Source organism: Oncorhynchus nerka, linkage group LG10 (assembly GCF_034236695.1).
Source record: "Oncorhynchus nerka isolate Pitt River linkage group LG10, Oner_Uvic_2.0, whole genome shotgun sequence".
NCBI lineage: Eukaryota > Metazoa > Chordata > Actinopteri > Salmoniformes > Salmonidae > Oncorhynchus > Oncorhynchus nerka.
In genome coordinates, this window is record NC_088405.1 from 62,667,457 (window position 1) to 62,694,571 (window position 27,115).

The 27,115-nt window shown below is 43.9% G+C and overlaps 4 protein-coding genes and 1 pseudogene across 4 annotated transcripts; 3 read left to right on the forward strand and 2 right to left on the reverse strand.

Annotated features, from left to right (window-relative positions):
- The first annotated feature begins 540 nt into the window (after positions 1–540).
- Positions 541–4,213, forward strand: LOC115135786 (NF-kappa-B inhibitor alpha-like). The gene is made up of 6 exons (XM_029670867.2): positions 541–1,426; positions 1,516–1,633; positions 1,874–2,075; positions 2,220–2,308; positions 2,483–2,713; positions 2,904–4,213. The coding sequence occupies exons 1-6, from the start codon at positions 933–935 to the stop codon at positions 2,943–2,945; spliced, it is 1,176 nt and encodes a 391-aa protein (XP_029526727.1). The 5' UTR covers positions 541–932; the 3' UTR covers positions 2,946–4,213.
- A 710-nt stretch (positions 4,214–4,923) lies between these two features.
- On the reverse strand, positions 4,924–7,506 carry LOC135573773 (zinc finger and SCAN domain-containing protein 21-like; annotated as a pseudogene).
- Positions 7,507–7,509: 3 nt separating this feature from the next.
- LOC115135787 (zinc finger and SCAN domain-containing protein 26-like) lies at positions 7,510–13,776 on the forward strand. The gene is made up of 3 exons (XM_029670868.2): positions 7,510–7,616; positions 7,863–8,542; positions 8,722–13,776. The coding sequence occupies exons 2-3, from the start codon at positions 7,878–7,880 to the stop codon at positions 9,602–9,604; spliced, it is 1,548 nt and encodes a 515-aa protein (XP_029526728.2). The 5' UTR covers positions 7,510–7,616; positions 7,863–7,877; the 3' UTR covers positions 9,605–13,776.
- LOC115136456 (tripartite motif-containing protein 16-like) lies at positions 13,443–16,637 on the reverse strand. Its single transcript, XM_029672037.2, has 7 exons — positions 15,980–16,637; positions 15,744–15,839; positions 15,261–15,494; positions 14,903–15,059; positions 14,746–14,802; positions 14,586–14,639; positions 13,443–14,499 (listed from the first exon to the last, which is right to left on the reverse strand). The coding sequence occupies exons 1-7, from the start codon at positions 16,538–16,540 to the stop codon at positions 13,958–13,960; spliced, it is 1,701 nt and encodes a 566-aa protein (XP_029527897.1). The 5' UTR covers positions 16,541–16,637; the 3' UTR covers positions 13,443–13,957.
- Positions 16,638–19,617: 2,980 nt separating this feature from the next.
- On the forward strand, positions 19,618–23,457 carry LOC115136457 (tubulin polymerization-promoting protein family member 3-like). The gene is made up of 4 exons (XM_029672038.2): positions 19,618–19,751; positions 21,515–21,711; positions 21,828–21,981; positions 22,141–23,457. The coding sequence occupies exons 2-4, from the start codon at positions 21,521–21,523 to the stop codon at positions 22,330–22,332; spliced, it is 537 nt and encodes a 178-aa protein (XP_029527898.1). The 5' UTR covers positions 19,618–19,751; positions 21,515–21,520; the 3' UTR covers positions 22,333–23,457.
- The last annotated feature ends 3,658 nt before the right edge of the window (positions 23,458–27,115 follow it).

The window sequence follows — 27,115 nt, forward strand, 5'->3', positions numbered from 1 at the left end:
TTTTAAAATTATAAACTTGGATTAGATAACACAACGTGCCATTGGAACACAGGAGTGATGTAGATATTCCATAAAAAATCTGCCATTTCCAGCTACAATAGTCATTGACAACATTAACAATGTCTATACTGTATTTCTGATCAATTTGATGTTATTTTAATGGACAAAAAAAAATGTGCTTTTCTTTCAAACACGAGGACATTTCTAAGTGATATTTATATTCCAGACTCTGGTCCAGAAGCAAAGTGACATAGCTCACTAATATATCTACTGCTGTTCATATCATTCTTAGTGTGCGTTGTGTTTTTTAAATGTTTATTATTATTTGTGTACTTGTTTGACATTTTACTGTATTGTTAGGAGCTAGGAACATAACCATGTCGCTGCACCCGCTGTAACATCTGCTAAACTGTGTACGCGACCAATAAACGTTGATTTGACCTCACCATAACAGCAGTACAGTCAAATATGTTTTTCTCATTGTTCTGTCGGTGGTACGGTAATAAAGGACCTATCCGATATGCAATTTCACGCATGCGCACAGGACCTACTCCTTCTAACAGACTTGGCTGGAGAGGCGTTGGGAATTCCCCAGGACATCTCCTTTCGCGAGACGACTTGACCTGTAAACAATTTAGCACGGTAACGTTAATATTTATTTTACTCCGTAAAAAACCATCAAAGATGAACTTTGATGATATCAGTTAGAGCTTAGATGCAGCGCCCTGTACTGTTTTCGTAGACTTGGTCCTCTAGCACCTTTAGCGTGCTAGCTAGCTAACTAACTGCTTGGACATCAGTTACCAGCTTGAAAGCACAGCTAGCCTGCTACATTGCTTTCGCAAACTGGTTACTAGAATCAATCGATTTTAACCAGCTGTTGCAAAATAGTCTATTATAAAAACAATAGCTAGCTAGCAACAGTATTCGTAATGGCTGGTATTCAGCCCAGGTGCGATTCTGGAAAGCAGCATGCACGGCCTATGCTTGGCTTCGGGCTTGACAAACACCAAACTCTGGGTACTTCTGCACCGGATGATTGGTGCGACAGTGGGCTAGAATGTCTGAGTGGAACAGCGTTGAGCCTGGATGACTCTTTCAGCAATGAGACATCCAAAACCTGGGGGCCCAGGTCCCCTCCTCACACGGCCTCCTACCCCTCACTGGATGACACTGACAAGCACCCTATGGACTTTAGTTCACTGGGTGGTGGAGAGAGGTTGGACTCGGCTATAGGGGACTCAATTACAGATGAGACGGTGGGAAGTATATCACAGGGGCTGGGGACCATGCACCTGAATGAACCAGTTATCAGTTACACAGTCGACGACCGTGGGAGGCAAGCAGCACCGAGCCTGGAGGAGGAAAGACAAAGGAGAGACGAGATGCTCAACACACTGCACTTTGTGTCTGAGGATGGAGACACGTGAGTAGGCTCTCGTTACTATTCACATGATGAACAGCAGTTTGTTGGCTATTTGTCATTGTTATCTCAAACATCTCCTTTGTTCATAGGGCTCTTCACTTGGCTCTTATCCACGAGCACTGGGCCTTCGTACAATACTTACTGGGGGTGATCGCTCTGGACAGGAGCTGGGTGCCTTACCTGGACATCCAGAACCACTTGGGACAGGTAAGCACAGGGACACACTGCTCTTTTGAGCTGAGATCAGCCACACCAGCATAGTGAGTTCCCCAATGGGGGGTTTATTAACATGTAATTAACATGTGTCCACTTTCATTTTATTGGTCTCCTCACTCTTTATTTGGCCCTCTCAAATCTCCTACTTTGGGTACTTTTTTGTCTCTATTGTGTTTTCCTCTATTTTCAATGTCCACTTCTTTTCTTCCTCCTCCTTACTTCCTCTGTCAGACTGCCCTCCACCTGGCTGTCATAGTGGACCAGTCCCAGTGTGTGCGGGGGCTGCTGTGGGGCGGTGCGAGTGCTGAGCTCCAGGAGAGAGGAGGGAACACACCGCTGCACTTGGCTGTCAGGGAGCTGAGGCAGGACTGTGTACGAGAGATCACCTCCAACTGCCAGAGCACCGACTATCTACACGTCACCAACTACTCGGGTACACAGATCGCCCAGACGACGTGTAGCCTGTCGTCGTACCGTTAGAAACTTTACATACCGTAACTTTATCATCCCTGTTTTACCTTTTAGGTTTCTCTATTTGTAATGTCACCCTCCCTCTCTCTTTCTTTCCCTCCTTTAGGGGTGAGTGCACTGCATTTGGCAGTACAGAGGGGCAAGGAGGACATAATCAGCATGCTGATTGAGGCAGGAGCTGATGTTAACCAGAGGGTGAGTAGACTGATATAGACAGGGTGGGTCCTCCATGCCTGCTGGGTTCCAACATGCCTCAGCACTTCATTCATTAAAGTCATTAAAGGTCCCCTCACCTGCTGAGCAAGATAATTACACTTAAAGGTTATGATGATCCACTCACTGCCTCTCTCTCCCTTTCTGCACCCCCAGGACCCAGGCTCAGGCCGTTCCCCTCTCCATTGGGCCGTGGAGTCCCAGAGCCCCAGGGTGGTGCAGTTGCTGCTGCAGAGGGGAGCCAATGTAGACCAGCCCTCCTATGCAGGCCACACAGCCCTCTACTGCTCCCTGCACAGGCCCAACAAGGAGGTACAGGCCCTGCTCAAGGCTGGAGGGGCCTCTGACGCACAGGCCCAAGACGAAGAGGAGAGGGAGAGTGAAGAGGTGAGGGTGGTCTGGGGGAGCTAGTTGGCACTGCAGATATTAACTTCTTTATTTGTCTGTCATAGATCTATTGACATTTCAGAAGTCACACAGTGTCCATCATGGCTGTAAGTGTTACTATTGGGTTTATATGACTCCGTGACACTGGAGTCATATTAACTCTGCTGTTCTCTGCGTTTGCCTCCTGTAGGAGTTTGATGACGTTGTTATCAATGGACAACGAGTGCACTAACCATGAACATGGAACCTGAGCCACATGGAGTCATGGCGCTGCTGTTGGGCTAAGCGATTGATGTGCATCATGAGCATTTGTGTGTGTGTGGTTCGTGTATGTATGTGTTCCTGTAAATTGTATATAGCAAGGCTGCAGAGTAGGTCCAGTTCTCAACCCAGTCCGGACTTAAGTCATTCGATTTAATTGATCAGTTGTTCCTGTGTCAATTTAGTTCCTTTACATTGTGCAGGGGGTAAGCTAATGTTAGTTGGGTCACATGGTTTTAGTGTTTGTCTGGAGCTAAGCTTGCCAAGACTAGTGTTGCCTACCTTACGCATGGGAGAATGATCCAAACAAAAGCTGTGTTCTGTCAAACTAGTTGCCAGTTTCACCACTACAGATTCCAACTTTAAAGCTGGAGTCATTCATGGTAAAACTGCCACACCCGTTTGCGATATGACAACAACAAAGAAGTTACTGCAAACAATGAACTGTGTTTTTCTCTCGAACATGATTGGACGCGAGATAGAACAGCAATGTATATAGTGCATTTATTTTTACCATGAGACCCAACGCTCCCCAGCTCTGCTTCGTCAACAAAACAAAAACAGCCGTGGCGCAGTTTCCCCTACTGCGGATTCTATCTTTAAGGCTATAGATGAGACATGTGGGTTTGTGACTAAAGCAGTTAGAAGGATCTGAGACGTTACCATTCTTAACAAGGCAGGGTTAGGGGAAGATGTGAATGTACATAAGGTAGAGGTTTATGCATGCCAAGGTAAGTAGTTCACAAGGGATGGGAGGAGAAAAGAGAGGGGCAAACTCAACACATTGCTAAATCATCTTTGCCTCAAGTTGAAATAAATGATTGTTTAACGGCATTTGGGAACCTCTGCAAGTCTATATGAGTTGAGATGTTTTGACCTATCACATGGGTAGAGGGTAATGTGATGTGACAATTTCAGTAATGAATCAGTCCCTGACTATGAGTGCTCTAACCAGGGCCTGACGACTATCCCTGGAATACCCTGGAGTGATGTCATTCAGTTCATTTGATGTATAGTTCACAAATTAAAGACGGAGCTACAAAAAGCAGACACGGAGACCCTCCAGAACAAGGGTTTAATCTGGTGTATATTCGCTTTCTGTATTTTTGTATTCTTTTGAAAAAGGATTGACTGGTGATTTGACAGGCTAGGATGCCTCTGTATTTGCTCGTCAGCAGGAGCATGATGTCTACATGATTATTGTAATAAAACTGTAAAATGTATAGAGTATTAAGAGGATATGCAGTGTCTGCTGTTTATTTTCCCTGAACACTCATCAGTATGGATTCTGTATCAAAGTTGTAGCCAAGCTTTACTTCCATGCACAGCTTCGATACAGTTACAGCATCCGGGAGCCGAGGCTCCATAATTATACTGAACAAAAATATTAACGCCAAATGCAACAATTTCAAAGATTTTACTGAGTTACAGTTCATATAAGGAAATAAGTCAATTTAAATAAGTCTCTTATGGTAGAGAAATTAACATAAAATTATCTTGACAACAGCTCTGGTGGACATTCCTACAGTCAACATGCCAATTGCAGGCTACCTCAACTTGAGACATGTGGGGGACAAAACTGCACATTTTAGAGTTGCCTTTTACTGTCCCCAGCACAAGGGGTACCTGTGTAATGATCATGCTGTTTAATATCTGAGGGGTGTGGGGGACTGCCTTAATCGACATCCATGGCACCCGGGGAACAGAATAGCTCAGGGATTTGATCCAGCAACCTTTGGGTTACTGGCCCAAAGCTCTAACCACTAGGCTACCTGCCGCCCGTTACAATCATAGTACCTGCACTCATTGGTCACACTTGCCAGGGACTCAGTCTGTAGATCCAAAATAGTCTTTGTGCTTCTTTAAATGTTCATCATGGGGAAACTGGTGTAGTAACTTAAATGTTGCTAGATTAATGTGGATAATAAATTATGTCCACTAAAGTAGGCTGATGTTAAATGTTTATTGTTGAACATATGGAGTAATTGAGTTAGCTGGTTTGGGACTAAAGCAGTTGAAAGGATCTGAGATGTAAGCATTATTAACAAGGTGTCACGGGATTCTTCTGTTGAAGGGAAGGCGGACCAAAACGCGGCGTGGTTTGTGTTCTTCTTGATATTTAATTAAAGAAAGTACTGAACACTGAATACAAAAACAATAAACAAATAATGACCGTGAAGCTAAATGAGAACTGTGATGACACAAGCAATCAACATAGACAATCACCCACAAACAAACAGTGCAACCCAGGCTACCTAAGTATGATTCTCAATGAGAGACAACTAATGACACCTGCCTCTGATTGAGAACCATACTAGGCTGAAACATACAAATCCCCAAATCATAGAAAAACAAACATAGACTGCCCACCCAACTCACGCCCCCTGACCGTACTAAATAAATACAAAACAAAGGAAATAAAGGTCAGAACGTGACACAAGGCAGGGTTAGGGGAAGATGCCCTTCCGCTGTACCACATCCAAGGGAACATGCTTTCCTCGTGCACCGTCCTCAGATGCCTCAGCATCTTGTCATTGAGGTTAAAGCTCTTTCCACAGCGGGTACAGAGGAAGGGCTTTGCCTGGGAGTGAAGAAGCTTGTGTTTTGTGAGGTTGTGGCTGTGATGGAAGCCCTCCCACACACACTGCAGCGGAATGGCCTTTTTCTGTGTAGATGTTGCTGTTTCTCCTGCAGCCCTTTCAGCTGAAAACAGACGTCCCCGCAGTCTATACATGTATAAGTGGTCTCACCTGTGTGGGTCCTCGTAAGATTTCTGATTATACTTGTCCCTGAACTGCTTTCCACACTCAGGGCAGCCCACAACCGTATTATTGATTCTGGGGTGGTGGGTCAGGCATGTCTGAGAAGTAAAGGTTTGGTCACAGTCAGTGGAATTTAGGGAAGGCACTGCAACTGTGTTTACTGACAAAGTCAACCTGTTTGTAGATCTTACCACAGTCAGGACAGCAGTGGCTTGGTCTATGGGAGGGATCTTTTGTTTTTACGTTTCAGGTAGGAGAGGGTCTCAGCAGTGTTAGGGCTAGACGAGGAGATGATGGGCAGATACACATCTCTTGGCCCTCCCAGAGACAGGCATCTGATTTGCTATGTTTCTTAGCTGACCCCTCTCAACCTTCTCAGTATTTCTAGCCATGTCAATAGACTGTCCCATCTCAGAGGCTGACCCGATCTCAACCTTTACTTCAGACTGGCTATTGTATTTTATCTCCTCCTTAACCCAGTCCTCATGTTCAGCAAAATCATCTTCCCCATCAAGTCTCCTATCCTCACTGTAAATGTCATCCAGATGTCTGGCATCTATATTGAAACTAAAGTACAGGCAGACTCGACACATCTATCCTCTTCAGAAACAACCCTGGGCACAGCCCTGTGACTTTAATCTTCTCACAGTTAACTTTAGGTTCTGCATGTCTTAAAAATTGAAATAGACATATCAACAAATGCATTCCAATAAACCCACAATATTTGTAGGCAACATATGAGTGTAAGAAATACTCAAAACATGATCTGTCCATACCCTGCTGTTTCTTCTCTCTGTTGGTCTACAGAGTACCCCTCTCCATCAGAGTGGTTGTCCATCTCACTGCTCTACTCCCCAGGTGTGTTGTTCAGGTACTCCTTAGCCATGCAGATAGTTTCCTCCATCTCCTGGGGGCACTGTTTCAGCACTCAGTCTCCAACGTCTTTGGGGAGAAGGGATACAGAACTCTGCAGGGCCACACACCTCACCACATCCACAGCTGTCCTCCTCGGAGCCAGTAATGGGCAGCACTCTCCAGCCCTTTCCCCAGCTCCCTGGGCGGTCTCTCTGGGTCGTACCTTATAGAGCTGAAGCCCTGCTGCTGTAGTCTCTGTTCTGCCCTGACTGGGCTCAGGCTTGATCCTCCACTTCCTCCAGCTTCACATTGGGCTCCATTCTCCTGAGCACCTCCTTCTCCAGTAACTGTACCATAGAGTCTGGATCTCTCCCTGTACAGTCAGGGCTTGTAGCTGCTGTCTGTGCACTGCTAGTAGGTCTGTAAATAACCGCACCACTTCCATGGTTCCACTCTTGGAGTCTCTATGATTATAAACATTTGGTAATGATTGTGCCACTGGGCAATGACGACAACTTGGATGTAACTTTATAATACATTCTGTGAAAATACAATGTTGATAGCCACCTAAGCCTTGATTAGCTATGTTTCTAACACGTGATCTAAGAGGTTGTGAAAGTTTAAAAGGCTGTACATCTGGCTAGCTAACTCATTTAAATGTATCTCTGGATGAGGGATAACGTCATCTAACTGGCCTAGCTGACCAGACAGACCAGACAGGCTATAGACAACTTTCACCGACTATCAAGCTGACCAAAACCACAGGTAGAAAAATAACGTTACTGACCGTGAGGCTAAGGCTTTGTTTGGTATTTTACTCGTATTGTATTTCGTGCAAGTTAGTCTACAGTTAGCTAGATACCGTTACGTAAACAGTTTTATATTGTTTCCGGGGGTACCATTTGATTGTGACGACGCCTGTGTGGTGTAACATTGTAAACATTCCTCTCGTTCATTGTTGTCAAAATATTATTTGTAGCTAGCAAGCTACTGAAACGTCCACGCCGAGTAATTAACAATCACAGGTAAATTCTATTACTTTGAGTTATGTTCTATTCTGTGTAATACCTTTTCAGATAATATCATTTTGCTGTCGTTTAAAAAAAAAAAAAACGTTTAAATCTCCCACTTAACGTTGTCCACCTTGCTAACTAGTTATGTTGCAGTGAAGCTACTGGAAATGTGACTCTAATAATTAGCTAGCAATGATTTTGGGGTAATATATGCCTTTATGATCCAGTAGTCCATTTATTTGACTGCTCTCACCATAGGCACCTGCAATCAATATGAATGTAGTTGAGTTCCTGGTGTCCCTGCTGGATGTGCATAAACAACAGCTGAAAGCGCTGACCAGACAGGGGGAGATCCAGGCCAAGGTCCTCAGCCAGCTGGTCAAGGATGGTTTAACCAAAACCCTTGACCGGTCTTCACCGCAGGATGAAGAGGAACAGAGAAGGCCTGGGATGACAACAGGGAGAGATAAAGACCCAGAGGACTGGGTTGCTAGGCTGACTGGGCTGCTGCAAGAGGAGACACAGAAGAAGAGTCAACCGATCAGACCCCAGGGGTTGACTAATGCCTCTCAGATCAGGGTACAGGGACAGATGTGGACTGTGGAGGACAAGAGCAGGCAGGACTTCCTGTCCTTGAGGTACGACACCCAGAAGGGAGCCAGAGAGCTGGGGCAGAGGCTTGACTCGGCTGCTAAGCACTGGCTTAGGCCTGACCTAAGGACTGCTGCACAAGTAGAGCAGTGTGTTGCTATGGAGAAGTTTCTGTCCCTATTGCCAAAGGAGGCTGGTGCCTGGGTGCAGAAGCAGCAGCCCAGGGATATGGAGGAAGCAATCAGCATGGCTGAGCAGCGGCTTGGGTCTGGGGTCTTCACCGTCTCCTCGCCTGCCCCTACACAGACAGACACAGCACAGAGCTCAACAGAGGCACATGAACAAGGGTAGGTCAATGTGTGGCTGCTATTGAGCTTATCGTATCTTCAGTTATTCTATCATCCTCAGTGTTTTAAGTTTTTAATTGTTTAGTCACATTCAGATCACAACAACGATTCACTATGATTAACCTTTATCTCTTGAAATGTAAGTGCCCTTGATTGTATTTCATTTTTTTAATTTAAAGGAGTGTCAAGATGCAGAGCACCAGTGATCAGCCAGATGCTTTGACCAAGTCATTTCTCAACCAGCTGGAGACAGTTAAATTGGAGTCTGTCCATTTCAGCCTGGAGATTCCTGACGTGGGGATGACCAGCTATCAGGAGGAGCAGGACGAGCATAAGAGGGTCCCAGAGGAAGGGTCCATCTTTGTGTGTAAGCAGGAAGTGGAAGATCCTGACTGGCATCAGGAGAGTGCTCCTCCAGAGCCCATCCAAATGTCTGTGAGAACAACAGAACATGAAAGCATGTCTGTGGACACACCTTACATCTTCCTTCCCAGAAACAACCCTCTCTCCTCCACCATGTACACGCATCCAACACCCACAGTGTCCAGTCAGATCCCCTCCCCACAGTCACCCCCACCCCTAGCTCCTGACGCCTATCATCCACATGTCCAGGACAGCCCAGTGATAGCCGGACTGCGGAGTAATGCTTCTAGTGACGAGACTGAGCTTACTGCCAGGTACACAAGGCTAATCTCTGAAGATGGACAGTTGACCTGGGGGACCCTCTCGGGTGTTCCTTCACCCTCCTTCCACACTCGCCAGTCATCACCCTCGCCCTCCCATCAGTGCCCAGACTGTGGCTGCTGCTTCGCCCAGCAGAGGAACCTGGAAGAGCACAGGAACATTCACACGGGAGCGAGGCCCTTCGTCTGTGGGGTGTGTGGGAAGGCCTTCTGCCACCGCCGCACCCTCAACAAACACACACGCATCCACTCCGGGGAGAGACCCTTTCAATGTACTGACTGTGGACAGACCTTCAAACTCAAAGACACCATGAAGAGGCACCAGGTTTCCCACAGCAAGCCAGGGCCAGGGGCACGTCACCTCTCTCACTCACGCTGATACTCTAACTATCAGCACTTCACCTGGCTGGGAGGAGGCCTCGTGAGAATTGACACACAACAAGGACTTGAAGTAGGACTGGTCAGGTGGCTTTCTCTGTAAATGTCCTACATAGGCAGATGTATTTGTGAGAAAACTACCAGTGTTTTCTGTTGGCGTGTTCCATAAACAGAGGACACTGCTTTGGGTTTCACAGGTGAACTGGTTGGTGGAACATCGCTCCCATGTTTCCATGTAAACAAGCTCAAATGACTTGTTCTTTATTTATTCTTTTTTTGTAGATGCCCTTGATCCAAGATAAAGGTATTTCATGCATTTTGATATTGTGATAGTTAATCTTTAATTATTTGTTTGTGATCATGGTAGTACTTATTTTCAGAACAGAGATCAGAAAACATTGTGTGACAGTGTACTGTATTTATTTTTAGAATCAATATGTTTTATGCATGATGTATGTACAGTACCAGTCAAAAGCTTGGACACCTTCATTCAAGGGTTTTTCTTTCTTTGACTATTTTCTACATCGTAGAATAATAGAAGACATAAATGAAATCTATGAAATAACACATGGAATCATGTAGTAACCAAAAGTGTTAAGTAAATCAAAATATATTTTAGATTTTTCAAAGTAGCCACCCTTTGCCTTGATGACAGCTTTGCACACACTTTGTATTCTTTCAACCTGCTTCACCTGGAATGCTTTTCCAACTGTCTTGAAGAAGTTCCCACATATGCTGAGCACTTGTTGGCTGCTTTTCCTTTATTCTGCAGTCCAACTCATCCCAAACCATCTCAATTAGTTTGAGGTTGGGTGATTGTGGAGGCCAGATCATCTGATGCAGCACTCCTTCACTCTCCTCCTTGGTCAAATAGCCCTTACACAGCCTGGAGGTGTGTTGGGTCATTGTCCTATTGAAAACAAATGATAGTCCAACTAAGAGCAAACTAGATGGGATGGCATAACGCTGCGGAATGCTTTGGTAGCCATGCTGGTTAAGTGGGCCTTGAATTCTAAATAAATCAGTGTCACCAACAAAGCACCATCACACCACCTCCATGCTTCACAGTGGGAACCACACATGTGGAGATCATTGGTTCACCTACTCTGCGTCTCACAAAGACAGCGGTTGGGGTAAAAAAAATCCAACATTTGGACTCGTCAGACCAAAGGACAGATTTCCACCCGCCTAATGTCCATTTTCGTGTTTCTCGGCCCAAGCAAGTCTCTTCTTATTATTGGTGTCCTTTAGTAGTAGTTTCTTTGCAGCAATTCGACCACGAAGGCCTGATTTTCATGCAGTTTCCTCTGAAAAGTTGATGTTGAGATGTCTGTTACTTGAACTCTGAAGCATTTATTTGGGCTGCAATTTCTGAGGTTGGTAACTCTAATGAACTTATCCTCTGCAGCAGAGGGAACTCTGCTCTCTTTTGGATGAATAGCGTGCCCAGAGTAAACTGCCTCCTACTCAGTCCCAGATGCTAATATATGCATATTATTAGTAGTATTGGATAGAAAACACTGAAGTTTCTAAAACTGTTTGAATGATGTCTGTGAGTATAACATAACTCATATGGCAGGCAAAAACCTGAGAAAAAATCTAAACAGGAAGTGGGAAATCTGAGGTTTGTAGTTTTTGATCTCAGTCCCTATCGAATACACAGTGGGATATGGGCTATTTTGCACTTCCTAAGGCTTTCACTAGATGTCAACAGTTTTTAGAACGTTGTTTCAGGCTTCTCCTGTGAAGGGGGGCCAGATGAGAGCTGTTTGACTAAGGGGTCTGCCAGCAGCCTCATTCTCAGTCACACGCATTTTGCATGAGAGGTAGCTCTCGTTCTATTGCTTTTCTACAGACAATGGAATTCTCCGGTTGGAACATTATTGAACATTTATGATAAAAACATCCTAAAGATTGATTCTATACTTAGTTTGACAAGTTTTTTTCAACCTGTAATATAACTTTTTTTAAACTTTTTGTCCGACTGGACCTGAACGCGCAATTAGCCTAGCGTCGTCCGGGTTAGGGAGGGTTTGGCCGGAAGGTATATCCTTGTCTCATCGGGCACTAGCGACTCCTGTGGCGGGCGCAGTGCACGCTAACCAGGTTGCCAGGTGCACAGTGTTTCCTCCGACACATTAGTGCGGCTGGCTTCCGGGTTGGATGCGCGCTGTGTTAAGAAGCAGTGCGGCCTGGTTGGGTTGTGTTTCGGAGGACGCATGGCTTTTCGACCTTCGTCTCTCCAGAGCCCATATGGGAGTTGTAGCAATGAGACAAGATAGTAACTACTAACAATTGGATATCACGAAATTGGGGAGAAAAGGGGGTAAAATTCAACAACAACAAAAAATGGTGCATAATACTTGTATGTTTGAGAAATTTTATTTATGGGATTTCTGTTGATTTATATTTGGCGCCGTGCAATTTCATTGGCTGTTTGCGAGGAACCCCAGTCCTAGACAGATTAACTTTAAACAAGGCACACCTGTTAACTGAAATGCATTCCAGGTGACTACCTCATGAAGCTGGTTGAGAGAATGTCAAGAGTGTGCAAAGCTGTCATCAAGGCAAAGGGTGGCTACTTTGAAGAATCTCAAATATAAAGTATATTTTGATTTGTTTAAAACTCTTTTGGTTACTACATGATTCCATGTGTTATTTCATAGTTTTGATGTCTTCACTGTTATTGTACAATGTATAAAATAGTACAAATAAAGAAAAACCCTTGTATTAGTAGGTGTGTTCAAACTTTTGACTGGTTACTGTAAGTATTCAGACCCTTTACTTTGTTGAAGCACCTTTGGCAGCGATTGCAGCCTTGAGTCTTCTTTGGAATGACGCTATAAGCTTGGCACACCTTTATTTGGGGAGTTTCTCCCATTCTTCTCTGCAGATCCTCTCAAGCTCTTTCAGAGACTTGTTCCTGAAGCCACTCCTGCGTTGTCTTGGCTGTGTGCTTAGGGTCGTTGTCCTGTTGGAAGGTGAACACTCGCCCCAGTCTAAGGTCCAGAGCGCTCTGGAGCAAGTTTTCATCAAGGATCTCTCTGTACTTTGCTCCGCTCATCTTTCCCTCGAGCTTGACTAGTCTCCCAGTCCCTGCCTCTGAAAAGCATCCCCGCAGCATGATGATGCTGCCACCACGCTTCACCTTCGGGATGGTGCCAGGTTTCCTCCATACGTGACACTTGGCATTCAGGCCAAAGACTTCAATCTTGGTGTCATCAGACAAGATAATCTTGTTTCTCATGGTCTGAGAATACTTTAGGTACCTTTTGGCAAACTCCAAGCGGGCTGTTATATGCCTTTTACGAAGGGGTGGCTTCCGTCTGGCCACTCTACCATAAAGGCCCGATTGTTGGAATGCTGCAGAGATGATTGTCCTTCTGGAAGGTTCTCCCATATCCACAGAGGAACTCTGGAGCTCTGTCAGTGACCATCAGGTTCTTGGTCACCTCCCTGACCTTTCTCCCCCCGATTGCTCAGTTTGGCCAGCCAGTCAGCTAGCTCTAGGAAGAGTCTTGTTGATTCCAAACTTCTTTCATTTAAAAATGATGGAGGCCACTGTGTTCTTGGGGACCTTCAATGCTGCTTTCATTATTTGGTATTCTTGCCCAGACATTTACCTACAACACAATCCTGTCTCGGAGCTCTACAGACATTTCCTTCGACCTCATGGCTTGGTTTTTGCTCTGACATGCACTGTCAACTGTGGGACCTTAAATAGACAGGTGTGTGCCTTTCCAAACCATGTCCAATCAATTGAATTTAACACAGGTGGACTCCAATCAAGTTGTAGAAACATCTAAAAAATGATCAATGGAAACAGGATGCACCTGAGCTCAATTTCTTTCTTTTTTTATTTGTATTAAATTTGCAAAAATGTCAACCTGTTTTCACTTTATCATTATGGGGTATTGTGTGTAGAATGATGAGATTTTTTAAAATCCACTTTAGAATAAGGCTATAATGTAACAAGATGTGGGAAAAGGGGAGGAGTCTGAATACTTTCCGAATACACTGTATACACATTTGTATCAGATACTGTAGCTGGAGGATGTTCATATTTATTTACTTGCACAGTTTGTAAAGAGAACCATTGATATATTTCCAATTTAGGAATTTTCTTTGACTAAGATTACATGTCACAGTAATAAAGTCAAAGGAATGATTTGATTATAGTTTCTGTTTTTGTCATTTGCAATATCCTTAATTAACTCTTCAATCATACCGGTTTTATATTTGATTGAAATGTGTTAAATTTAAATGTTTCGTAATGTGTGCAACATTAGCAATGTGTAGTTTACATAGTCGTATTTTCACTGAGAAGATGCCCTTCAGTCTGTTATCACTGTGCTCAGTAAAGTTGGAGGTTCTCCTTTAGTTGGCAGAGGGACACGGAAGAACCCACTCCAAAGCCTGCATACAGGGGCTCAGAGAACTGGGCCTTGAATTTGTGGATCAGCTCCATGGCCTCTGACACAGAGTAGAAGGCCACCGTGTTGGCAGTGTAGTCCAAGTACACTCCAATCCGTGTGGCCCGCGGGGCCTCTGGCAGGTCTTTGTCCATCTTGTTGTGCCATGCGGAGTAGCCCGAGTCAGAGCAGAGCAGACTCCAGGACTTGTCGTTGTAGCCCAGCAGACTGTGAGAGTTCTTACTCTTGCGGCTGATGCTCTTGTAGGCCACTCCGATTGAGAACTCCCCGCTCCACTCTGCTTCCCAGTAGTACCTGAACCCACCCAGTGACTCCCTGCATAGAACCTGGGAGAAGCCATCGAATCGCTCGGGGTGGTCCGGGTAAAACTGGACTGTCTTCTTCCGCATCACTTTGTGGTTCCCCTCAAACAGAACCAGTTCTTTGTAGGCTGTGTTGGGGTCAAAGGTGAGCGGACAGGAATCTGATGGAAAAGTAATATTTATTGGCGTTATCAGAAAATGATATGATTGAGTTGGTATGAAGAACAGACAAGAACAGACCACTCACATCTCAAGAAGTCTGCCCTAGTTTTGGGTTCCTGAAAATCTGCCCTGGAGGGTGCTGTATTAGTGCCGGAACAAATGATGGATTATATCATCAGAGAGAGATTGAAAAAATGATAATTTTTCACAGATAACAAACCAATGTAAACTTCATAAATATATACCTTTGAATTGTTTGTCTCCACCTCTTGGTGAAAGTATGTAAACAGGGGTATCACTTACTGTAAATGTAAAATTACAGTTGGTTATCACAATGTAATGCTATATTCTTGCTGTACAAAGGCTGTGTTATAGGCGTCTAAGTCGCATTAATATACCAACCTAGCTTGGAGATTTTGCTCAGCTCCTTCTTACAGATGTCATCTAGATGCTCCTTCATGTCGGTGGCAGTCTTCGTGATCTCTCCGAAGGAGAACTGGGGGTTGATTAGTACTTTGGGCACCGTGGGCTCAGGAGGAACACACAGCGTGGGGAAATTCTACGTAGTGCAGAAGTAAGATATGAAATACTGTTTCATTGAGTCATTTTTTATTAAAGAGACACAAGGAGAATAACATATTGGAATCAAATAGACTTGCTTTTCATTGTAATGCCAATGCTAGATTCATAATATTTAGTTGAATATTGTACTGATCCTTGTTCCGACAGCCCAGTGTCCCCCCTCCCTCTAGTCCACTACCTGTAGGAAGTGGATGTTATCCTCTGTGTCCAGGATCTGGCGCAGCTCAACATCTTTGCGCTGCAGCTCCAGGATCTCCTGCTCCAGCCGCTCCACGTATCCCTCAGCCTGTGACATGGCCACCTGCATGTTGGCCTTAGTCAGCTGGCTCACCTCAGCGTGCCATCGCTCCACTGCCTGCAACATCTCACTGAAGATCTTATCACTGTCCGATATCACCCGCTGGGCATTGCTCTGATGTTAGGGGAGGGAGATACTGTATATTACACAAATATCATTGTGTTGTTTTTTTATATATATATATATATATAAATAATTAAAAACAAAACATTGCAAACTCATATTGTTTTAATTCATATACTATATCATAGTAATGATTTTGTGCCTCTAAGACAAAAGTTTATGATCAAACAAATATACCATTAATGAAGGGATGTAGTCTCATAAAAAGTACCATAAATTGACCTAGGAAATGGACCTAACCTTGAGAACGTTAACATTGTGTCTCAACTCCTGCAGTTCCTTCATCTGCTCCTGAATGATGTGCTGGACCTCAGACTGGGTCACTGCCAGGTTTTTCTGTTAAAGGAGAAGAAGAGAAACCATAAGTCCCTTTTGTCTTTAGAAGTTTCAAATGAGTTTCAGCCATAGCATTGCAGTTGTCATGTACTGGTAGAGCGGTGAGGGTAGGTTGTTCCAGTGTGTAAGAGCAGTCTTGCCTGTTTCTCAGCGCGCTCCTCCTCAGCAGAGATGATGTTGTGGCTGCGGTGCTCCCTGACTGTACACAGCACACAGATACACATCTGGTCAGAGCGACAGAACAGCTCCAGGCCCTTCTGGTGCTGCGGACAGATCTTCCTGTCCAGGTGACCCGTCTCATCCACCAGCTTGTGCCTCTTGAAGGTGGCCGACTCGTAGTGAGGCTTGACGTGTGTCTCGCAGTAGTAGGCCAGGCACATCAGGCAGGACTTGACAGCCTTGCTGCGGCGGCCTACACAGAAGTCACACAGTGAATCCCTCTGGAGGTAGGGGAAGGGCTGCAGCTCGCGCTCCTGGGTCACGTTGGGCACATTGCGTCTCAGCACGGGGCGAGGGCTGAAAGTGGCCCGGCACTGGGGGCAGCTGTACACCCCCAGGTGGTCGTACTGGTCCCAGTAGATCTTGATGCACTCCAGACAGTAGGTGTCTCCACAGGAGATGGTGACGGGGTCTCGCAGCACGTCTGCACACAGAAGACATGTGAAGCCATCTGGAGGCAGGGGGAAGTTAGACTCAGCCATGGTCCTGCTGGGTCAGACTGTCTGAGACAGGGAAATAACCTGTTAGGAGAAAAGAACTGACTGATCACAGAATGATTCTCCACTGACCTGTGTTTAAAGAGAGTAAAGCCAGAGCCCAGTCCCCCTCCATAGGTATTTAAAGGTGAGGCTGTGTTTTAGTGTAAACAGAGAATACATGAAAAGACACTCAGATGTTTTTGTTGACACAACAGCAGTGAGAGTTTAATGGTGGCTGACAACGTCCACGGTCAAAACAGTCTGTCCTGCTTCTTCTCTGTAAAAGAAATCTAGGACAGTGGTTCTCAAACCTCTCCTCTGGGACCCCCCAGATGTTTCCCAATGTTGTTGTAGCCCAGAACTAACTCACCTGATTCACCTAGTCAAGGGCTTGATGATTAATTAGTTGACAATTTGAATCAGGTGTGCTAGCTGTGGAATAGTTCAAATACATAGACCGTCTGGGAGTCCCTGCGGAGAGGTTTGAGAACCCTAAATCTAGGACACAGCACCATCATGTGTATACGTACACAACACAGTTACAGTAAACATAGCCTAAAGGACAAGGTCAAATCTCTGCCTGTCCCATCTGGGTCAACATGCCCTCAATCACACAGTTTAATAATCTACAGTTGAAGTCGGACGTTTACATACACCTTAGCCAAATACATTTAAACTCAGTTTTTCACAATTCCTGATATTTAATCCTAGTAAAAATTCCCTGACTTAGTTCAGTTAGTATCTCGACTTTATTTTAAGAATGTGAAATGTCAGAACAATATTAGAGAGAATGATTTATTTCAGCTTTTATTTCTTTCATCACATTCCCAGTGGGTCAGAAGTTTACATACACTCAATTAGTATTTGGTAGCATTGCCTTCAAATGATGTAACTTTGGTCAAATGTTTTGGGTAGCCTTCCACAAGCTTCCCACAATAAGTTGGGTGAATTTTGTCCCATTCCTCCTGACAGAGCTGGTGTAACTGAGTCAGGTTTGTAGGCATCCTTGCTCGCACACACTTTTTAAGTTCTGCCCACACATTTTCTATAGGATTGAGGTCAGGGCTTTGTGATGGCCACTCCAATACCTTGACTTTGTTGACCTTAAGCCATTTGGCCACAAGTTTGGAAGTATGATTGGGGTCATTGTTCATTTGGAAGGCCTATTTGCAACCAAGCTTTAACTTTCTGACTGATGTCTTGAGAAGTTGCTTCAATATATCCACATAATTTTCCTCCCTCATGATGCCATCTATTTTGTGAAGTGCACCAGTCCCTCCTGCAGCAAAGCACCCCACAACATGATTCTGCCACCCCCATGCTTCACGGTTGGGATGGTGTTCGTCGGCTTGCAAGCCTCCACTTTTTCCTCCAAACATAATGATGGTCATTATGGCCAAACAGTTGTATTTTTGTTTCATCAGACCAGAGGATATTTCTCCAAAAAGTACGAACTTTGTCCCCATGTGCAGTTGCAAACCGTAGTCTGGCTTTTTTATGGTGGTTTTGGAGCAGTGGCTTCTTCCATGCTGAGTGGCCTTTCAGGTTATGTTGATATAGGACTCGTTTTACTGTGGATATAGATACTTTTGTACCTGTTTCCTCCAGCATCTTGACAAGGTCCTTTATGGGATTGATTTGCACTTTTCGCACCAAAGTACGTTCATCTCAAGGAGACAGAACGCGTCTCCTTCCTGAGCGGTATGATGGCTATTGTTTGTACAGATGAACGTGGTACTTTCAGGCGTTTGGAAATTGCTCCCAAGGATGAACCAGACTTGTGGAGGTCTACAATTATTTTTCTAGGGTCTTGGCTGATTTCTTTTGATTTTCCCATGATGTCAAGCAAAGAGGCACTGAGTTTGAAGGTAGGCTTGAAATACATCCACAGGTACACCTCCAATTGACTCAAATGATGTCAATTAGCCTATCAGAAGCTTCTAAAGCCATGACATCATTTTCTGTAGTTTTTCAAGCTGTTTAAAGGCACAGTCAATTTAGTGTAAACTTCTGACCTACTGGAATTGTGATGCAGTGAATTATAAGTGAAATAATCTGTCTGTAAACAATTTTTGGACAAATTACAAAGTAGATGTCCTAACCGACTTACTAAAACTATAGTTTGTTAACAAGAAATTTGTGGAGTGGTTGAAAAACGAGTGTTAATGACTCCAACGTAAGTGTATGTAAATTTCCGACTTCAACTGTATGTGTATCTTGTAAACAGAACATTATTCTAGATTATTCCCACTCTCTAGAACGGAACAGAACATTATCCACATGATATTTGTGGTGCCAGTACCAGATTAGCCACTAGAGGGTGGGGTTTCATCCTACATTTCACTGTTCAATTGCAATGACCACGTGTTAAAGATGTGTCAAACATGGGGTGAGGGTTATGATTGAGTCAGTGTTAAAAAAACGAATATGCTTCATAGACAGAGCGAAAGGCAGTGAATAGAAACAAATAAACAGAATTGCTGCGTATGGATTTGTGTATCATGTTAGTTTAAATAAGGTCCTGACTGGTGCAGGGGTCAAAGACACTGTATCTCAGTGCAAGAGGCATCACTGCAGTACCTGGTTTGAATCCAGGCTGCATCACGTCCGGCCGTGATTGGGAGTCCCATCGGGCGGCGCACAATTAATTAGTCCAGCGTCGTCCAGGGTAGTCGATGTAAATAAGAATTTGTTCTCAACTGACTTGCCTAGTTGAATAAAGGTTAAATAATTAAATACAAGTATTAGATGTTTACTGTTCATGTACAGATTAGTGCTATCCTCATTTTATTGGCTGTTCTTCATGTTTGTCAAAACAAAGGCCCTCTTTGTTGCTCTGGACAGGCAGACAGCGAACAGACAGAGGACAGGGCGTGGTTGCACCAGTTGTGAGCCAAATCATAAAGGACAGAGAGGGGAGGGGAGGGGGAAGGAGCCTGGGAGGGGGAGAAAGGGAGGGGTAAGGTTGAGAGAAAGAGGGAGTGAACGAGCAAACGCATGCGCCCAAGAGTGACAGGCAGCATATGATGTCATGGCTTGTGCTGGTCTGTGCTCTCTCTCTCTCCCCACCCTCTGTTCTTCATCTCCCTCCCCTCTCTCTCCACCTCTCTCATCATTGTGAAGGTGGTGTAAGTGGCAGGGCTAGGAGGAGGACACACAGCATTATAGCACGGGCATCCCCAGCATCATCACTCAGCATCCCTTCACCTAAAAGGTAAACATGTCTAAATTTATAGTTATCCTGTACCGAGTCTATGGACCAGAAGAGGTTCAAACACAATGCATGACAGAAAATCATAGAAATGAGAAGCCATTTGTTTGACATCATTTAATGTGCTCACCGTCCTCTTTTCGGTTGACTTTTATTTTGTGCTTTCAGGCATCTTTACTAGACTACGTTGTCATACTTCATTTGAAATGAACATACGTGTAGACATACATACACTGAGTGGACAAAACATTAGGAACACCTGCTCTTTCCATGACATCAACTGACCAGGTGGATCCAGGCGAAAGCTATGATCCCTTATTGATGTCACTTGTTAAATCGACTTTAATCAGTGTAGATGAAGGGGAGGAAACAGGTTAAAGAAGGATTTTTAAGCCTTGAGACAATTGAGACATGGATTGTGTGTGTGCCATTCAGAGGGTGAATGGACAAGACTAAAGAGTTAAGTGCCTTTGAACGGGGTGTGGTAGTAGGTGCCAGGTGCACCGGTTTGAGTGTGTCAAGAACTGCAACGCTGCTGGGTTTTTCACACTCAACAGTTTCCTGTGTGAATCAAGAATGGTCCACCCCCCCAAAGGACTTCCAGCCAACTTGACACAATTGTGGGAAGCATTGGAGTCAACATGGGCCAGCATCCCGTTGGAACGCTTTCGACACCTTGTAGAATCCATGCCCTGATGAATTCAGGGCTGTTCTGAGGGCAGAAGAATGTGTTCTTAATGTTTTGTAATGTTTTGTACACTCAGTGTATATTATATGTTATGGGGCTATATTGCATAATGTTTGTGTTTAACTTAATTGATTGAGATATTTTCCCCAACAACAGGCTGCTCTCCAGGAATGATACATCATGGAACATTATTTAATTAAGTAGCTGCCAGAGAGTAGCTGAAACAACAGTAACAGTTCAAGATGTGTGTGTGTGTGTGGATATGGGTGTGTGTGTGTGGATATGGGTGTGTGTGTGGATATGGGTGTGTGTGTGTGTGGATATGGGTGTGGGTGGGTGTGGGTGTGTGTGGATATGGGTGTGTGTGTGTTCACCATAAGTCAGCGACCACAGCAGCCATTTCTTGGAGGGGCAGGGAATCAATCCAGCTAATGGATTTATTACAAACAAGTGAGCTTGTGAGTAATGCCCAGAAGACATGGTGTGCTGAATGTCTTGCCTTAACGACCAAATCTCTCCCACTAGTTAATACCTCATTTCCTGTTCGTGGACACACCGCGTCCTCCCAATGTTATTTCAATATTATGGCAGGGAACCTGGTCTTTGTGTGAGAAACAACAACCCTCTCAACTGTATGCCTTTCTCGTACATCCCATCCTAAATGTTGTACCTCTCCCTCTCATCATCTCTCTCTCTCATCATCTGCTTCTATCTCTCTCTCATCACCCCTCTCTCTCTCATCACCCCCTCTCTCATCATCCCCCCTCTCCCTCGTCATCTCTACCCCTCTCTTTCTCATCATCCGCCTCTCTCTCTCTCTCTCTTTCTCATCATCCGCCTCTCTCTCTCTCTCTCTCATCATCCGCCTCTCTCTCTCTCATCATCCCCCTCTCTCATCACCCCCCTCTCTCTCACCCCCCTCTCACTCACCATCTCTCTTGCTTTCATCATCCACCTCTCTCTCATTATCCCTCTCGCTCTCTCATCCTCTCTCTCTCTCTCTCTCTCTCATCCCTTTTTCATCCCTCTCTCATCCTTCTCTCGCATCATCCCTCTCTCTCCCTCCCTCTCTGTATAGGACAGAATGGCAGAGGGCTCAGTATCAGAAGCAGAGGTAGAGACGGCCTTCAAGAAGTTTGCCATTCATGGGGACACCAAGGCTACTGGGAAGGAGATGAACGGCAAGAACTTTGCCAAACTCTGCAAGGACTGCCGGGTTATCGACGGCAAGAACGTCACCGCCACCGACGTGGACATCGTCTTCACTAAAGTCAAGTGAGAAACTCTGTCCAGTTTCAAATCTCCACACTGAAAGATCCACAGTCATCTTTCTAGTGAGAGGGAAAACGAGAGGGAAAACGACCACAACATTTTGTGTCTATGTATTTTAGGGCGAAGACAGCTCGTGTGATCACCTTTGAGCAATTCAGCCAGGCCCTGTCAGAGTTGGCCCCGAAACGTTTCAAAGGGAAGGGCCAGGAGGAGACGCTGCAGCAGCTCTATGGCCTCATAGCAGGGAAGGAGCCCTCCAACGCGGGCGTCACCGTGAGTGTCTACCCGTCAGCAGCACACTGCCTGATAATACTGGTCCCAGAGAGAGCAAGAGTGTGTGTGTGTTTGCATATGTGTAAGGGGTGGGTAAGTTCTTGCTTTGTATGCTCATCTCTCATTCTCTCTTTCCTTCTCTCTTTTTCCTGCTCATAGAAAGTGGCCAAGGCAGCGGCGGTGGACAGACTGACAGACACCACCAAATTCACGGGGGCACACAAGGAGCGGTTTGACGAGACTGGCAAAGGGAAGGGCAAGGCTGGGCGAGAGGAGATCCCAGATGCCAGTGGCTATGTGGGGGCCTACAAGGGCAAGGGCACCTATGAGGATAAGGTCAAGGAAGCATAGGCAGGATAGAGGAAACAGAGAGAGAGAGCTACTCAGACCCTACCATTTACCCCAAAGACCCCCTAAATACTGGACTTTCAATTAGAACTGAGAACTGAACAGGTACAGGAGGATGGACTGTTCAGTCACTGGATGCCAGAGTATCAGGGGAGGCCACCATTGTCAATAATCATTTCTTCTTAACGGACTTGCCTAGTTAAATAAAGGTTACATTTAAAAATGATAAATATATCCTCAGGGTGGGGTTGGGGTGGTAGGATGGAGAGGGCAGGTGTAACGCTTCCAGTGGGGAGTAAACCTGAATATGAAACATTACCTGTATTAGTTGATAAAGAATAATGATTTCGTAGGGAGAAAATGTACTTAAATAATCTATATACTCCCCCTTCGTAAATGCTCCAGCCCAACCCCTGACCCCATCCCTCCCAGCTTTACTAAACACCTCAGTCAGCACACTTATTACTACAGGAAGTAACTCAGCTCCCTACTACTACAGGAAGTAACTCAGCTCCCTACTACTACAGAAAGTAACTCAGCTCCCTACTACTACAGGAAGTAACTCAGCTCCCTACTACTACAGGAAGTAACTCAGCGTCCTACTACTACAGGAAGTAACTCAGCTTCCTACTACTACAGGAAGTAACTCAGCTTCCTACTACTATACACATTGTGCCTTATCATTGAGGTTGCTTCTAACACTAATGCCCTGGTATTATGCACTTCTTTCACCCACATCCTTCTCAACTGATGTACACAGCTTCATCTGCTCTGCTATAATAACTGTATATTGGAAATGTAAATGGATGAATTAATAAATACATTATTAGATTAAGTAATAGATTAATGAATGGTGAATACATTCAAATATATATCAACTGTATCTGGACATTATAGTCCTTTGCTTGTGCTGTAGATTGGACACATGGAATAAGAGACAGATGAGTCCTCTCCTCCTCTGAGAAGATGAGAACACTGTCTGTTGGAGGACTGGGAGCCTCCTGACTGCACTGCATTGTTGTTCTGTCCTTCCTGATCACTGTCCAGTCTAGCTGTGTCTCCCTCTGTTCTGAAGAGCTGGAAAATACTATGTAAACGCTCAAATAAATCACTGAGCAGCAAATCAAACCATGTGAAAGAGTTATTTTTCTCTCTATCTGTCACACACACACACACACACCACACACACACACACAAATCTCTATCAATTCCTGTCAAAGTCACAGGGATTAGTACTATTCCTTTGGGTACTGCACACCCCAAAACACAGTATCTGTCCCTAATACCTTTACAAAGCCAGTCTGCTTCCTCTGTTATTAAGTCCCATACTGGTGCAACAAGGCAACAAAGTGAATGAGGACCTCCCCAAGACATAGTCACCCCCTGTTTATCTGAGACCTGTGCTGAGCTGAAAGATGTGAGGTGAGACACATGGAATGGTGTTTATGGTAGTTGACTGTCCTCTGTAGTATGTTGCTATGGGTGGAACATCCCTCTGGGGTAGGTGATGAATGATGCTCTGCTTGCATGTGACATTCTATGTCATGTTTAGTGGGAGTGTGCTTTGGTGAATGTTCAGATCAGTTCAGCATAGTTAAATCCACTACTGTGTTATGAATGTACTTAAAAAGAAATGCCTTGTGTGTGAGGGTGTGTCTGTGTCATGTTTTGTCCTCTCTCCCCGGTATCGTGCTGCTGTGTGTTTTGTAGACAGGATCTACTCCTGGAACAGCCCGGGACAACACTGTGAAAGACAAAGAACACAGAAGTGTCTATACTGTATATAAGTGTTTATAATAGTCTGGTTTGAGTCTCAATGAGGATGTGTGTTAGTGTGTACAGATTGTTAGTGTGTTAGTGTGTACAGAGTATTAGTGGTTAGTGTGTACAGAGTGTTAGTGTGTACAGTGTTAGTGTGTACAGAGTGTTAGTATGTTAGTGTGTACAGATTGTTAGTGTGTACTGATTGTTAGTGTGTTAGTGGATACAGATTGTTAGTGTGTACAGTGTGTTAGTGTGTACAGATTGTTAGTGTGTACAGAGTGTTAGTGTGTACAGTGTTAGTGTGTACAGAGTGTTAGTATGTTAGTGTGTACAGATTGTTAGTGTGTACTGATTGTTAGTGTGTTAGTGGATACAGATTGTTAGTGTGTACAGAGTGTTAGTGTGTACAGATTGTTAGTGTGTTAGTGTGTACAGAGTGTTAGTGTGTTAGTGTGTACAGAGTGTTAGTGTGTTAGTGTGTACAGAGTGTTAGTGTGTACAGATTGTTAGTGTGTACAGAGTGTTAGTGTGTTAGTGTGTACAGAGTGTTAGTGTGTTAGTGTGTACTGATTGTTAGTGTGTTAGTGTGTACAGAGTGTTAGTGTGTTAGTGTGTACAGATTGTTAGTGTGTACAGATTGTTAGTGTGTACAGATTGTTAGTGTGTTAGTGTGTACAGATTGTTATTGTGTTAGTGTGTACAGATTGTTAGTGTGTTAGTGTGTACAGATTGTTAGTGTGTTAGTATGTACAGATTGTTAGTGTGTACAGATTGTTAGTGTGTTAGTGTGTACAGATTGTTAGTGTGTTAGTGTGTACAGAGTGTTAGTGTGTTAGTGTGTACAGAGTGTTAGTGTGTTAGTGTGTACAGAGTGTTAGTGTGTTAGTGTGTACTGATTGTTAGTGTGTTAGTGTGTACAGAGTGTTAGTGTGTACAGAGTGTTAGTGTATACAGAGTGTTAGTGTGTACAGATTGTTATTGTGTACAGAGTGTTAGTGTGTTAGTGTGTACAGATTGTTAGTGTGTTAGTGTGTACAGAGTGTTAGTGTGTTAGTGTGTACAGAGTGTTAGTGTGTTAGTGTGTACAGAGTGTTAGTGTGTTAGTGTGTACTGATTGTTAGTGTGTTAGTGTGTACAGAGTGTTAGTGTGTTAGTGTGTACAGAGTGTTAGTGTGTTAGTGTGTACAGATTGTTAGTGTGTACAGATTGTTAGTGTGTACAGATTGTTAGTGTGTACAGATTGTTAGTGTGTACAGATTGTTAGTGTGTACAGATTGTTAGTGTGTTAGTGTGTACAGATTGTTAGTGTGTTAGTGTGTACAGATTGTTATTGTGTTAGTGTGTACAGATTGTTAGTGTGTTAGTGTGTACAGATTGTTAGTGTGTTAGTGTGTACAGATTGTTAGTGTGTACAGATTGTTAGTGTGTTAGTGTGTACAGATTGTTAGTGTGTTAGTATGTACAGATTGTTAGTGTGTACAGATTGTTAGTGTGTTAGTGTGTACAGATTGTTATTGTGTTAGTGTGTACAGATTGTTATTGTGTTAGTGTGTACAGATTGTTAGTGTGTTAGTGTGTACAGATTGTTAGTGTGTACAGATTGTTAGTGTGTACAGATTGTTAGTGTGTACAGATTGTTAGTGTGTTATTGTGTACAGAGTGTTAGTGTGTTAGTGTGTACAGATTGTTAGTATGTACAGATTGTTAGTGTGTACAGATTGTTAGTGTGTTAGTGTGTACAGAGTGTTAGTGTGTACAGATTGTTAGTGTGTTAGTATGTACAGATTGTTAGTGTGTACAGATTGTTAGTGTGTTAGTGTGTACAGATTGTTAGTGTACAGATCGTTAGTGTGTTAGTGTGTACAGAGTGTTAGTGTGTACAGAGTGTTAGTGTGTTAGTGTGTACAGAGTGTTAGTGTGTTAGTGTGTACAGAGTGTGTGTGTACAGATTGTTAGTGTGTTAGTGTGTACAGAGTGTTAGTGTGTACAGAGTGTTAGTGTGTACAGATTGTTATTGTGTACAGAGTGTTAGTGTGTTAGTGTGTACAGATTGTTAGTGTGTTAGTGTGTACAGAGTGTTAGTGTGTTAGTGTGTACAGAGTGTTAGTGTGTTAGTGTGTACAGAGTGTTAGTGTGTACAGATTGTTATTGTGTACAGAGTGTTAGTGTGTTAGTGTGTACTGATTGTTAGTGTGTTAGTGTGTACAGAGTGTTAGTGTGTTAGTGTGTACTGATTGTTAGTGTGTTAGTGTGTACAGAGTGTTAGTGTGTTAGTGTGTACAGATTGTTAGTGTGTACAGATTGTTAGTGTGTACAGATTGTTAGTGTGTACAGATTGTTAGTGTGTACAGATTGTTAGTGTGTTAGTGTGTACAGATTGTTAGTGTGTTAGTGTGTACAGATTGTTATTGTGTTAGTGTGTACAGATTGTTAGTGTGTACAGATTGTTAGTGTGTTAGTGTGTACAGATTGTTAGTGTGTACAGATTGTTAGTGTGTTAGTGTGTACAGATTGTTAGTGTGTTAGTGTGTACAGATTGTTAGTGTGTACAGATTGTTAGTGTGTTAGTGTGTACAGATTGTTAGTGTGTACAGATTGTTAGTGTGTTAGTGTGTACAGATTGTTAGTGTGTTAGTGTGTACAGAGTGTTAGTGTGTACAGATTGTTAGTGTGTACAGATTGTTAGTGTGTACAGATTGTTAGTGTGTTAGTGTGTAGAGATTGTTATTGTGTTAGTGTGTACAGAGTGTTAGTGTGTACAGAGTGTGTGTGTACAGATTGTTAGTGTGTTAGTGTGTACAGATTGTTATTGTGTACAGAGTGTTAGTGTGTACAGATTGTTAGTGTGTACAGATTGTTAGTGTGTACATATTGTTAGTGTGTACAGAGTGTTAGTGTGTTAGTGTGTACAGATTGTTAGTGTGTTAGTGTGTACAGAGTGTTAGTGTGTACAGATTGTTAGTGTGTTAGTATGTACAGATTTTTAGTGTGTACAGATTGTTAGTGTGTTAGTATGTACAGA

Excerpts from the sequence above, each read along its gene's own strand:
- LOC115135786 (XM_029670867.2), top strand. The coding sequence starts at position 933 with ATGGCTGGTATTCAGCCCAGGTGCGATTCTGGAAAGCAGCATGCACGG. Across the intron at positions 1,427-1,515 it reads GTGTCTGAGGATGGAGACAC|GGCTCTTCACTTGGCTCTTA; the intron begins GTGAGTAGGCTC and ends CTTTGTTCATAG. Across the intron at positions 2,309-2,482 it reads GAGCTGATGTTAACCAGAGG|GACCCAGGCTCAGGCCGTTC; the intron begins GTGAGTAGACTG and ends CTGCACCCCCAG.
- LOC115135787 (XM_029670868.2), top strand. The coding sequence starts at position 7,878 with ATGAATGTAGTTGAGTTCCTGGTGTCCCTGCTGGATGTGCATAAACAA. Across the intron at positions 8,543-8,721 it reads ACAGAGGCACATGAACAAGG|GAGTGTCAAGATGCAGAGCA; the intron begins GTAGGTCAATGT and ends TTTAATTTAAAG.
- LOC115136456 (XM_029672037.2), bottom strand. The coding sequence starts at position 16,540 with ATGGCTGAGTCTAACTTCCCCCTGCCTCCAGATGGCTTCACATGTCTT. Across the intron at positions 14,803-14,902 it reads GAGCAAAATCTCCAAGCTAG|TAAGTGATACCCCTGTTTAC; the intron begins GTTGGTATATTA and ends TTACATTTACAG. Across the intron at positions 14,500-14,585 it reads TAGGGCAGACTTCTTGAGAT|ATTCCTGTCCGCTCACCTTT; the intron begins GTGAGTGGTCTG and ends CTTTTCCATCAG.
- LOC115136457 (XM_029672038.2), top strand. The coding sequence starts at position 21,521 with ATGGCAGAGGGCTCAGTATCAGAAGCAGAGGTAGAGACGGCCTTCAAG. Across the intron at positions 21,712-21,827 it reads ATCGTCTTCACTAAAGTCAA|GGCGAAGACAGCTCGTGTGA; the intron begins GTGAGAAACTCT and ends TATGTATTTTAG. Across the intron at positions 21,982-22,140 it reads CCTCCAACGCGGGCGTCACC|AAAGTGGCCAAGGCAGCGGC; the intron begins GTGAGTGTCTAC and ends TCCTGCTCATAG.